The sequence below is a fragment of the Protopterus annectens genome, chromosome 4.part0, assembly GCF_019279795.1.
Source record: "Protopterus annectens isolate FY-2018-M chromosome 4.part0, PAN1.0, whole genome shotgun sequence".
NCBI classification, from domain to species: Eukaryota; Metazoa; Chordata; order Ceratodontiformes; family Protopteridae; genus Protopterus; species Protopterus annectens.
This window is the reverse complement of record NC_056733.1, coordinates 701,123,983-701,136,102: the sequence shown is the minus strand read 5'-3', so window position 1 is coordinate 701,136,102 and position 12,120 is coordinate 701,123,983. Positions and strand designations below refer to the sequence as shown.

General features: G+C 37.7%; 1 protein-coding gene across 1 annotated transcript in view; it reads left to right on the top strand.

Annotated features, from left to right (window-relative positions):
- Window positions 1-12,120, top strand: part of LOC122799541 (glutathione S-transferase theta-3-like) — a 119,115-nt gene that overhangs the window by 82,974 nt on the left and 24,021 nt on the right. Inside the window, exons 2-4 of the mRNA XM_044068671.1 lie at window positions 2,815-2,902; window positions 3,850-4,000; window positions 7,527-7,703. Of these exons, the coding sequence (XP_043924606.1) occupies window positions 2,815-2,902; window positions 3,850-4,000; window positions 7,527-7,703 (416 nt within the window). The remainder of the gene's footprint in view (window positions 1-2,814; window positions 2,903-3,849; window positions 4,001-7,526; window positions 7,704-12,120) is intronic.

Below are 12,120 nucleotides of genomic sequence, written 5' to 3'. Positions count from 1 at the left end.
TTACATTACACTAACTTACTGTGTCAAATGCTTTTTCAGCATCCAAACTTCTTGTCAGTAATGGAGATTGTCTTATTTGAATCTTCAGTCAAAATGCCTGTTTGATCACATTATCATGGGTAGTGCTACAAGGTACAAATCCCGTCTGATCTAAGCCTGTGAAGCTCAAGAGTATTTCCACTAGCATTTTTACTGTAAGTTTATAATTTTAAGTATTAAGATAGGATGATATGGACCGACCTACAGGGGATCCTTGCCTGGCTTTAGTATCACTGACATTATAGCTTGCATCCAAGAGCTTGTGGCAACCCCTTTTCTTTAAAACATAGCTAGCTAATAGTAACACTATAACATTTTCTGTAAACGTATTCCCAAGTAATTTATATATTTTATAGGTTGCCCATTCAACCTAGGTGTTTTATCACTTTTTTGCCCTGCAATAACTTTGTTACTTTTTCTCCTCAGTAAATTCTATAAGAAACCCATCAACTTGTACATTATTCAGTTTTTTTTCATTAAAAATAAAATAACTTTCTAAGGCTGTCATTTGTGCCTGATGGTAAATCCTTCTTGTTATATAGCTGGCAGTAAAAATCCTACAAAACTATTTAGTATGTCTTCAGAAATATCAGAAACCCTCCCAGCAAACATTGTTTATTGTGTGCATTATTCTGTCTGCAGTTGCTATCTTAAGCTAAGGCCCAATATTTTTCTTAGGTGTTAAATATTTTTTAATCTAATTACTCTTCTCATTACATCTACCTTATATTTAAATGCATTGCCTATCATGCCCTGCAGATCTTTGATTTTTTGCTGTGGTCCATCTTTCTTATGGACCAAATCTCACAGTGCCTTTAGTAGCTCCTCCTGGTATTGTTTTAACTTAGGTCTCATATTATTTTGTTCCTTCAGAACAACTCTTAAAATAGTCCTAACAGTCTTAGAGTCTGTGGGCATATGTTCTCCTATTTTTGAAGGAAGGTCTATCAGCTTCCAAATGAAATTATCAAACCTCCTGAATTTGTCTTCCTTGGCAAACAAAAAAAAAGTTCACATCCAAATTCTTTTCAAATATAGTTTTGTTAGTCTCTAATCTCATTAGAAAGGGAGTGTGGTCTGATGGGCAAGGTAGTCAGGTTCTTAAAGTACAACCTTTGGCACTAATATTTTTTTACCTGTCCTTGAGTATGCATGGTACTTCTATCGTGCATGCTTATGTAGACAGTGGTAACCTTAATTGTCTATGTACATCTGTCATTCCCATATATATGCTACACAGCCATATAAGCATTTTCCATTGCATGCATCCAAGTTAAATTGTGTCCTGAATGCATGTTGTCTGTGACAAATACCATATTTCACCGACTCCCTGAACCGCATATCTATCTCCAGCTGAGATATACCTGACGGCATTACACAATGATTGTGGTACATAGTGTGCCCCCAGTCTTCCCTTTGATTAGATTATAACTCTACTCCTCATCTTCTTTTGTTTCAGTACTTCAAAACGAGTGCCAATGCATGTGCTTTTCTGTGCTCACCATTAAGGTAAGAGGCAAATCCGAATGCCTCACAGTCACCTCTCTATAATTTAACATGTTGCATATCTTTAATGTGTGTCTCCTGAAGTATCACAGAGTGGGGGTTGATTTTTTGATAAATGCACATATATTTACAGCCTTTTCAAGGTTTATTGGGCTATTTATAATCTTTGTAAACATTATATACATCATATTTTTAGATATCATGATTTCCGTCATTATGTTAACTTCATTTACTTCTCTAAAATTAAAATCTTGTGTTTTAAATCTATATAGCACCCCCCCACACACACACACGCACTTCTATATCAGACTTTTCACATACTTCATAGCTGATTAAGAGGTTGTAAAAGTCAAATGGTACGAAATGATACAAATTCTGACCAGGTAAAATGCATATTAACATTAGTCACATATTCAACCAAAACAATTCTGTATGCGAATAAACATTACTAAAGTACAAAACCACATGCAACAGTTTGCAACTAGAAAATTGAAATTGCAGCATAAATACCCTTACCAACTATTCACAGAACAAATTTGCTTCTAATACAGAGGTCAAATGAAAACTTCGATATACATCCAATAATTATTTCAGATCATGCACTGACAAAAACCAAGATAAAAATGCAGGGTAATGAAGTAAACATGAGACGCTAGCACTTTTCCATTTACCTGTTAAAAAGAGAGGGATTTAAGGAGTGTGTAGTAGAAATTGTTCAAGAGTTATTCGGGAACATAAAAATATCTTCAAAAGTTATAGCTAGTGGGTGGGATAAAATGAAAATGGAATTTAAAAATAGGGTTGAAATAAAACAGAAAGAGATATGGTTAAGAAGTAACAGGAATGAGTGTTCATTTATGTAATATGCTGCATTCTGTAATCAAATTTGTATTTAAAATGTTTTTTTTTTCAGATATTAAACCTACATTTAAATTTTGTTGTAAATTTATATTGTTATGTCTAACATTAATAGCTGCATATGTTATTACTTAATAGTCTTTTTTCATATCTATACTGACATTTATTTTATTTAGTATATATTTTAGCTGCTTTGCCATTTGTTTATCATTTGCTTGTTTGAGTTTAATTTGCTTTGTAAAGTGCTTTGCAATAAAACACATATAGCTGTGCTGAAACATATCTCAGGAGCATTTCACCTATATGTTTACTGATAAGCATAACTAAATCATTTTATGTCACTGAGTGTCTGTTCCAATACTGTTTTCATCAGAGAAGCTTTCCCCTTACTTTTTTCTCTTTGGGTTGCAGGAGACCACTTCACTGAACAGTACGGGAAGGTGAATCCTCTTAGAAAAGTTCCAGCTCTGAAAGATGGAGATTTTGCCTTAGCTGAAAGGTGAGGCTCTTGCAACTGTCGTTGTTTTCTTGACTGCTTACATCCCAGATTTGTAGCACTCTGTGAATAAAGCTGATTATTTCTTCCACCTTAATCCTATGCTGCTTTTTAGTGATGAGTACTTCTACAACATCCTTTTGCCTTCTGTATGGTTCTGCAAGTCACTTAATCAGATGTTGCTCCTGCAAAGGACTGTGTTTTTAAACAGATGAACCAGGTTACTTTTTTCTCTATAGCCGATGAGGACTGCCTTGTTCTTTGACCACTAGCATTGTTGTGAAATTATCAGGACAATGCTTGTGTTCAAAATGGGAAAAATACCACTTTGGCTCTCCCCAGAAAAGAGGCTATTAGCCTAATGGGACTAACCTGGTCAACAAAGGAAAAATAATATAAGTAAATCACTACCACTCTCTCATGAAATCCTTCAGTGGATTCTCCTCTACATCACCCTGGAGGAGCATGCCATTGTAGAGATATTTTCAGAGGATTCCTTCATAATCAGTGCTCTCTCTGCTGGATTTGGGAGATAATGTAGCTCTGTGGCTGTACTATGCCAGCTAAAAACTGCCCTGAAGGATTTCATGTACAGGGTGAAGGTCATGCATACTGTGTTTTCACTCCTCTCTTCATTAACAGTGATATGTTGCTGCCTGCAGCTATTTTCCTATTGTTTTTTTTCTTCCAAACTGAATTTAGTTAATATCATGCCAGATGTGAAAAGCAGTCTGAACATGGCCCTGAAAAGACATTCTGTAATTTTTCTGTTTGGTTAAAGTGGATGTATGCTATCAGATTATAAAAATGAGGAATGCCTTCACAGCCGTTTGTACAATTTTCTGCCTTGTTCTCAGTCTGTTTAATTGTTTAAATGTCGGTGCAGCTGATGTTTGTTTCTGGCCATCTGTACAAACAAACTTTTGTGCCTCTTTCCTTTCATCTTGCAGTGTTGCAATCCTCCTGTATCTATCTCGAAAGTGCAACACCCCTGATCATTGGTATCCATCAGACCTTCAGAAAAGGGCACGCGTTGATGAATTTCTCTCCTGGCAGCACACGTCTATTCGCCCTAATGCAGGCATCATGCTTTGGTTGAAGGTGAGGCGAAATGTGCGATAGTAAATGCTTGGTAAAATAAAGTTAAAATTGTGGAAAATGGAAGCCCAAGGAACTGTTGAGTTTCCACGTTGAGCAAGTATTTTTAGGGTTTTATGGGGGGACTGTACTGTACATAGTGACCAGATGATAGCTAAATGACTTTACTGGACAAAAACAAAAAGTTAAGAATGGATGGAGCTACTTGTTAAGTGTTAAAATCAGTGAAAAAAATGGCTGCATATGGTTTGTGTACCATACACTTGGGAACTTTTTAATGTTCAACTTTTTTAGGTAACTTGTGCTACAGTTATCTTCAGCATATAAACTGTTTGCTCTGTTAAAATATTAGTAAGGTGGGCAAGTTAGCAATGTTTTTTGTATTTATTTTGTTAGGTACAACTGATTACTTCTGCAGGGGGAAGTGGTGAAAATCGGTTAAGTAATAATGCAACTTTAGGTTGTCTGACTTTGTACAGAAGTAACAGAAGATGCAAATCTGTGGAAATCTCCATACATTTTACTCTGACCCACAGAACTATAAGCATGTAAATTACATGGTGACATGCACTGATTAGAAGCAATTCTGCTCATCTCATCAGCTGTTGTGTGAGCTCATGTTGTGCATAATTTGGGCGCATTTTGCTAGTGGTACACACACAGTTACCATATAAAGATCTCAGTTCATATAATCTTCTACATAGTAGTAGCAGCATTTAGGTCGGTGTGGACATGTATGCATTTTGGGTAAATGTCACAAAATGTTCCTTTATCCATAATAAACTTTTCTATATTATATCCTACTGTCCTGTGGAAATGAAGTTCTATTTTTTACAGTTGTGAACTCCGATTTGTGTAAACAGCCTCCTGCAAAAGGGAATGAACTGTGAGAAGCTGCACATGGTCCACATACAGCAGTTGATGTGTTCTGTTACTTTGTATCCCTTGCCTATTATAAAAAAATAGTTCCAGGTTTGCAGATCTATAACTCAGAGTAACTGAGTGATATTGCAGATTATTTGATAGCTGCACAGTTTAAATCCAATTTATAATCTCTCCAGAGTAACATTCAACTGAATTTCAGGATTTTTTCTGGATACTTCTGGCCCATGATTCACTTTAGTACATTTGAATACCAAGCCTATTATTGTTGTGGGCATGAAAGCCCCAGCAGCAGACAGGGCTTCTGGATGACCAATTTCGTCATTTGACAGGGCCTCCTCATTACCTTGTTTTTGGTAAAGACACTATCACCATTGTGTATAACTTGTTAGTAGCTGTATAAAGAGACTTGGTGGTTTGTAGTTCTGGTTTGAACAGTTATCAGACATATTTTGACCGTATCTGTGTTCTGTGGTAGTGAATATACCAGTGTTTGAGGCAACATGTTTCATACTTGCATGTTGTATAAAACATTTAGTGGCATCTGGCAGGTGCTCAAACTCATTTTCCAGTCTGTCTGTAGCACTAGAGAATTATTTCCTTTTTTCGTTTTTCATGTTTTTATAGTCTTACCATAATGCCCATAAACTGACAGCTGTACTTTCATCTACAAAGTTTAATGCTCTTCCAGAAGGTGGAGATTTGTAAATATTTCACTCTTCAATGTCCTTGTTTTAATCAGTGTATAACAGTGAAAGTTATTGAAATATTACTTACCTTAAACATAGATGTATTTGGGGATATTCAAATTTCTTTTAAGGACATGCAAACATTATAGGCAATACCTGAACAGTAATAGTTATCCTATACAAAGCTATAGGCTATTGTACATGTTAAAATTTAAGGATAACCATATTGAAGAGTTGCTAGGGTTCTGAATCTGTTGTAAATGTAAACATAATGTAAACAATCTTAACTCTATTTTTCTTTCCATATATGATATAGTAACAAAACCATTGTTTTGCACTTTAATGTGGAAGCACAGTATTAATAGGTTGCTAAAACCTTTTACTACATTTTGAAATTGTATATGCTGACCACATGTTGATTTTGCACAAACTTGGCATTACGGTTGCAGAAGAATGATATTTGATTTTGGCTGGGGTGTTAAATTAGCAGCTGTCACATTCAAGAGGTGCTGCTAAAATGTGGTTAGATTATAAGTACCGGTAATGCGGACAGTGATGCATAAATTAAGCAACAGAGTTGGCTTTCATTGTATATCTTTTTTCTTTGTTGCTGTGTCTGCAGGATTGGTTGAGTGAATCCACCTTCCTGCACCTAATTGGCCCTTTTGTTCCACTTGCTAGGTGAGATTCCTACAGCCAATTTGTTCCCTGCCCAGAGAGCATAGTCAGGTCTTTCATTCTTCTTGGAGGTGAGAGTCTGGTACTAGGATGCCAGCCAATCCACTGGTTCTATGAAATATTTTAACTCCTTTCCTGACAAGTAAGTTATGTGCTGAGCAAGTGGTGCCTTTCAGGAGGTGAACAGATGCTGCCACACATACCAAGTCCCCTGATCAAGCAGCACATTGCTGACTAGTGTAGATATACTAAGCTTATTGTTGTGGCTGATACACCTACATTTCTGCAGGTAATGCAGTGAGCCAATCTGTGTCTTCCCTCCAGAATGGGAGAGCTAACATCAGCCCCTCACCAAGCCAGAACCTCCAGCATCTGTGTCACTAAATGAACAAGTTCATTAATATCTTATCTTAGATACCCAGGAAGGTATTTATCCACTTCATTGTGAGCCAAGTATTGTAGTTTCACTTTCATTCTATTAGACCTCAACGTAACTCTCAACTGCTTAGTGCAAGAAACTTGGACAAAGCCATGAATAATGGAGGGAGGGGGTTGCAAAGGCCCAAAATTAAGAACAATTTTAAAGTTTGCTCTTACAAATATATAAATTGATAGAATAACAGGTTTTGCATATGCATGAATTTTCTGGTAGGTATGAAGTCTGAAACTCAAATGTCAGTCAATATTTACTGACATCAATCCTCTCCAATCTGCCAAAGACTGGCCAGAAAAAACATAGTTTTATGCGAAACAGACCAAAAATATGAGGCAACAATCTGGACAGTTGAGAGGTATGGACCTTGATCATATCAGTTAACTTCATATCCTCAGCCTACTCTTTTGAGTAACATGAGCACTCTAAAATTAACATCTGTTCCAAATTTATGTTTAAAAAGAACCAATGCCATTTCATAGGTACATAGGTTAGGACTAAGCTAACTGCCCTTCTGCACCATTTTAAGCCTAGCCGATTATCCCATTTGAAAATCCAACCCCACACCTTGTGTTTGTAAGGTAAACATCTATGTCAACCATGACCCCCTGACTAAAAGCTGGTATTTTTCTAGTCCTAGCCCTGCTTTACAGAATTTTTTTTAATGACATTGTGATTTGTGAATCTGCAGGTTGTGAGTTGCACTAGACTGTCAACTTCAGTTGGCAGACTGGGATTTGTTAAAAATCAACTTGCTGTGCCAGTTTCAACAGCTGTAACTTTAGAGTTTTATATGTCATTCTCATTTGGCATTAACTATTTTTGTGCTTTCACTCCTTCTTTTTAGGTTATGATTCCTATGACTTTGGAAAAGACCTGTCCTGCAGAAAAGCTGGCGGCTGCTGTGGAAACCCTTAATGAAACTCTACAGCAATTTGAGGATAAGTTTCTACAGGACAAGGCCTTCATTGCTGGAGAAGAGATCTCCATAGCTGATATTGTGGCATATTCTGAGCTTATGCAGGTGAGCGGAGCCTTACTGTGAAGGAAAATACTCTTGGATACGAGCAGTTAATCTTTGGTTTGGGGAATTCAGAGAGGAAATACTTCAGAAGTGAAAACAAATCTTGTCTTGTTGGTTAGCCTTTGTACTGCCCACTCATAAATCAGTCAGAGTAAAGAACTGAAGCCCTTTGTCTCCTACCTGCCAGTTTTATACTGAACATCTTTTACTTTCTTAGGGAAAGCACACTGTGATGTAGGTCTAGAAGGTGGCCACCTTAGAGATATTATGCTGGTGAAAGTTTATGCGGATCATGTAAAGTGATAAAGTGTGGTTTTGCAAACTAGCTTTCTTATCTGGACTTTAATAGCGCACTTAATTAATGCTATAGGTCTGGTATTCAATTATATTTGCCTGCTGGCAAAAGCAGGCAATAAGTCTGTTTAATCTATCATTTTAACTCATTCCAATGGAGTGCTTTGGGTTTGTAGTCTTTGGGTTTGCCCTGAGTGTTAGCAGCTCAGAGTTCAAACAAATGTTCATGTCTCTAGAACAGTGTGTTACTAGAAAACTGTAAATGGCAAACTATTAAACACTAATCAGTCTTTACAGAGGCTGCATTCATTTGATTCTAGGTTTTAAACTTGATTTTATAAGCCAGAATAGACATACTAAAAGTTAATTGTTTAATGTTGTATTAACAGCTTACAGTAGGTCAGTCACAATTCAAGCAACACACATACTGCCAGCAACATTTTCTTTATACAGTTTGCATGAGAGTAAAAAGTTTTGTGCCACTTGATTTTTGTATTTAGAGAAATATGAAAATAAGTAAAATTCAAATAAATAGTATATAAATAATATTCTATGTTTCTTTAGATGCATTAGACAGTGGGCAATTATCATTGCAGTTACGTTTGCCATCGTGTAAGCTTTAAGATGAAATCTTCTAATCCTTTTATATGTAGCATAGCTTTGGGATTATTAATGCAAGTATGAACAACCGATATTTGATGCCTTGAGGCATCAGAAGGGTGTAACTACAGAAACACCTGGTGGTGTCACTAGACTGAAATTAATTAAATGCCTTAGCATTCTACAGTCCTCTCATCCATACCTTCCACCTACCCTTTATCCACTTAGTCCATGACCTCTTATTTGTCTCTGTAGATTCCCTCCCCATCTGGATATTTCATTCCATGTGTCTACAACCCTCTCCATGAAGAAATACATTCAGAGAGCAAGGGAATAGTTATTCCCTGCAGTGTCCTGCCTGTGTGCCCTCTCTATCCTTACTGCTGATATTAACTGCTTCACATCTCCTGATGTAATGTTATACATCAGTATCATGTCTCCCTGATGTAATGGTGTACATCAGTATCATGTCTCCCTGATGTAGTGTTATACATCAGTATCACGCTCCCTGATGTAATGGTGTACATCAGTATCATGTCTCCTTGATGTAATGTTGTACATCAATATCACGTCTCCCTGATGTAATGTTGTACATCAGTATCATGTCTCCCTGATGTAATGTTGTACATCAGTATCATGTCTCCCCGATGTAATGTTATACATCAGTATCATGTCTCCCTGATGTAATGGTGTACATCAGTATCATGTCTCCCTGATGTAGTGTTATACGTCAGTATCATGTCTCCCTGATATAATGTTATACATCAGTATCATGTCTCCCTGATGTAATGTTGTACATCATTATCATGTCTCCCTGATGTAATGTTGTACATCAGTATCATGTCTCCCTGATGTAATGGTATACATCAGTATCATGTCTCCCTGATGTACTGGTGTACATCAGTATCATGTCTCCCTGATGTAATGGTGTATATCACTATCATGTCTCCGTGATGTAGTGTTATACATCAGTATCATGTCTCCCTGATGTAATGGTGTACATCAGTATCATGTCTCCCTGATGTAGTGTTATACATCAGTATCATGTCTCCCTGATGTAATGGTGTACATCACTATCATATCTCTCTGATGTAGTGTTATACATCAGTATCATGTCTCCCTGATGTAATGGTGTACATCAGTATCATGTCTCCCTGATGTAATGTTGTACATCAGTATCATGTCTCCCTGATGTAATGGTGTACATCCGTATCATGTCTCCCTGATGTAGTGTTATACGTCAGTATCGTGTCTCCCTGATGTAATGTTATACATCAGTATCATATCTCCCTGATGTAATGTTGTACATGAGTATCATGTCTCCCTGATGTAATGGTGTACATCAGTATCATGTCTCCCTGATGTAGTGTTATACATCAGTATCATGTCTCCCTGATGTAATGTTGTACATGCGTATCATGTCTCCCTGATGTAATGTTGTACATCAGTATCATGTCTCCCTGATGTAGTGTTATACATCAGTATCATGTCTCCCTGATGTAATGGTGTACATCAGTATCATGTCTCCCTGATGTAGTGTTATACATCAGTATCATGTCTCCCTGATGTAGTGTTCTACGTCAGTATCATGCCTCCCTGTCTCTTCTTGTCTCAGATTTGAAGAGTTGTAGCTCTTCTAGGCTCTGCTCTTCTTCTTAACCTCCAGCCCACAAATTTAGATGGTGATTGTTCTAACTGGTCTATAGATTCCATCCATCAGCCTGATGTTTATGAACTATAAGCACTATGGAGAGTGTGGTCTGACTAAGGCTGCTGTAGAGTGGAAGCATTATTTCTTGGGGCCATAGGTAAGTACTAGACTAACTGCCCTTGTGGGTCATTTAAGCCTAGCCAGTACCCCATTTAAAGGTGAGAACCAGACCCTCTACCTTGTATCTGTAAGGTAAATACTGTAACCATTGTGCCAGCCCTTGTTTGCTTATGGTGCTTCTGTTCCTCTGAGGATACTGCCGAACAGTCAATTTTCTGTTACCTCTGCCCTCCATTCTGCTCCTAGTGGTCCACTGCAAGTGTGACCAACACCCCCGGATACTTTTCCTTCTCTGTTATCAGTTATACTTCTCCTAACTAATACGTCACACCTACACTAGTGTAGCCTAAGTGCAGTACTGTGCAGCTCTTTACAGCCAACCTCAACGGCCACCTTACTCCCCATTTGTTCAACCTTTAAAAATCCTTCTGTAGATTCCACCTTCCTCCTCTGCTGCACCTGTCTGTGTCATTAGGAAAGAGCCGCTGTTGTTCTATTTTCTTGGAGCTATGTCTGAAACACATTGGAATTGCTGGAGCCAGAAATGATCCCTGCAATATTCCACTAATCACTGATATTTTCAATCTCATCACAACCTTTTTTGTTCTACTCTTCAACCATGCAGCTCTCCACTTCATCAAGAGGGTAATACTACCCCCAACCCTTCCTGTTTCCCTATCAGTCTTCTATGAGGGATTCAGTAGGTGACCTTGTTAAAGTCCAGGTAGCCTATGTCCACTGGTAGTGTCCAGTGAAGTGCACCTGTAATCCAGTCATAAAACCACATCAGGATTGACTAACAATTCCTTCTCTCTTAATTCTTTTCATATCTTTCCCTGTTAAGCTAAGAGGTTTTTGTTGCTTGTAATATTTCTGCCTGCCATCTTGTACTGGGTACCACATTTTCTGCCTTCCTGTTGTCAGGCATTTATGAACTAGTTAATTATTTATAAAAAAAAAAAAGGGCGGTGCCCTGTGAGGCAGCAGCATTTTCAGCTCATTCTAGAGATATGCTCATTTTGTCTTCTTTTGCACAAAAAAAAAAAAGACACTCGAAAAAATCAGTTTCTGCACTTCCAGTTGAAGGTACAATAAGTTACAGCAGACAGAGGTTACTAGAAATTAAATGGTCGACATCTACTTGCTGCTGGATTGATGCCTTGAAGTCTGTGTAGTATCTGGGGTCTACTACTCTCACAGAGTCAAAACAGCTGGGCAGTTTAACTTTACACACTTTACTATGCCTGAATTTGGTAGAAGAACATTCTGGAACATGCTGGACAAGTAAAAAGAGAAAAAGATGTCAAAGAACAAGGAAAAGAGGTTGCCGAGCAGGTATTGCTGTTAAGATAAAAGCAAACCCTTACAGGCCTGTACTACCAACAATACTGCTGGCTAATGTGAGATCACTGTATAGCAAGATGGACTACTTTAGACTGGAACTCTGCAATAAGAACAAGGTGAGAAATACTTGTTTATTTTTGTTTACTGAGACATGGCTGCATGACAAGATAAATGGCAGTGCTGTAAAGTTAGAGAGTACCACACTGTTTTGTGCAGACAGGAACCAGTTATTGTGTGGAAAGGCCAGAGGAGGAGGAGGAGTCTGCATCTATGTCAACAACAGATGGTGCAGTAACTGTGAAGTCTTACTGTCACACTGCTGTGAGAACTTAGAGTTTCTGTCCATCAGATGTAGACCATTCTGTTTGCCCAGGGAGCTGAATGGGGTCACTGTAATAGTGGTGTACA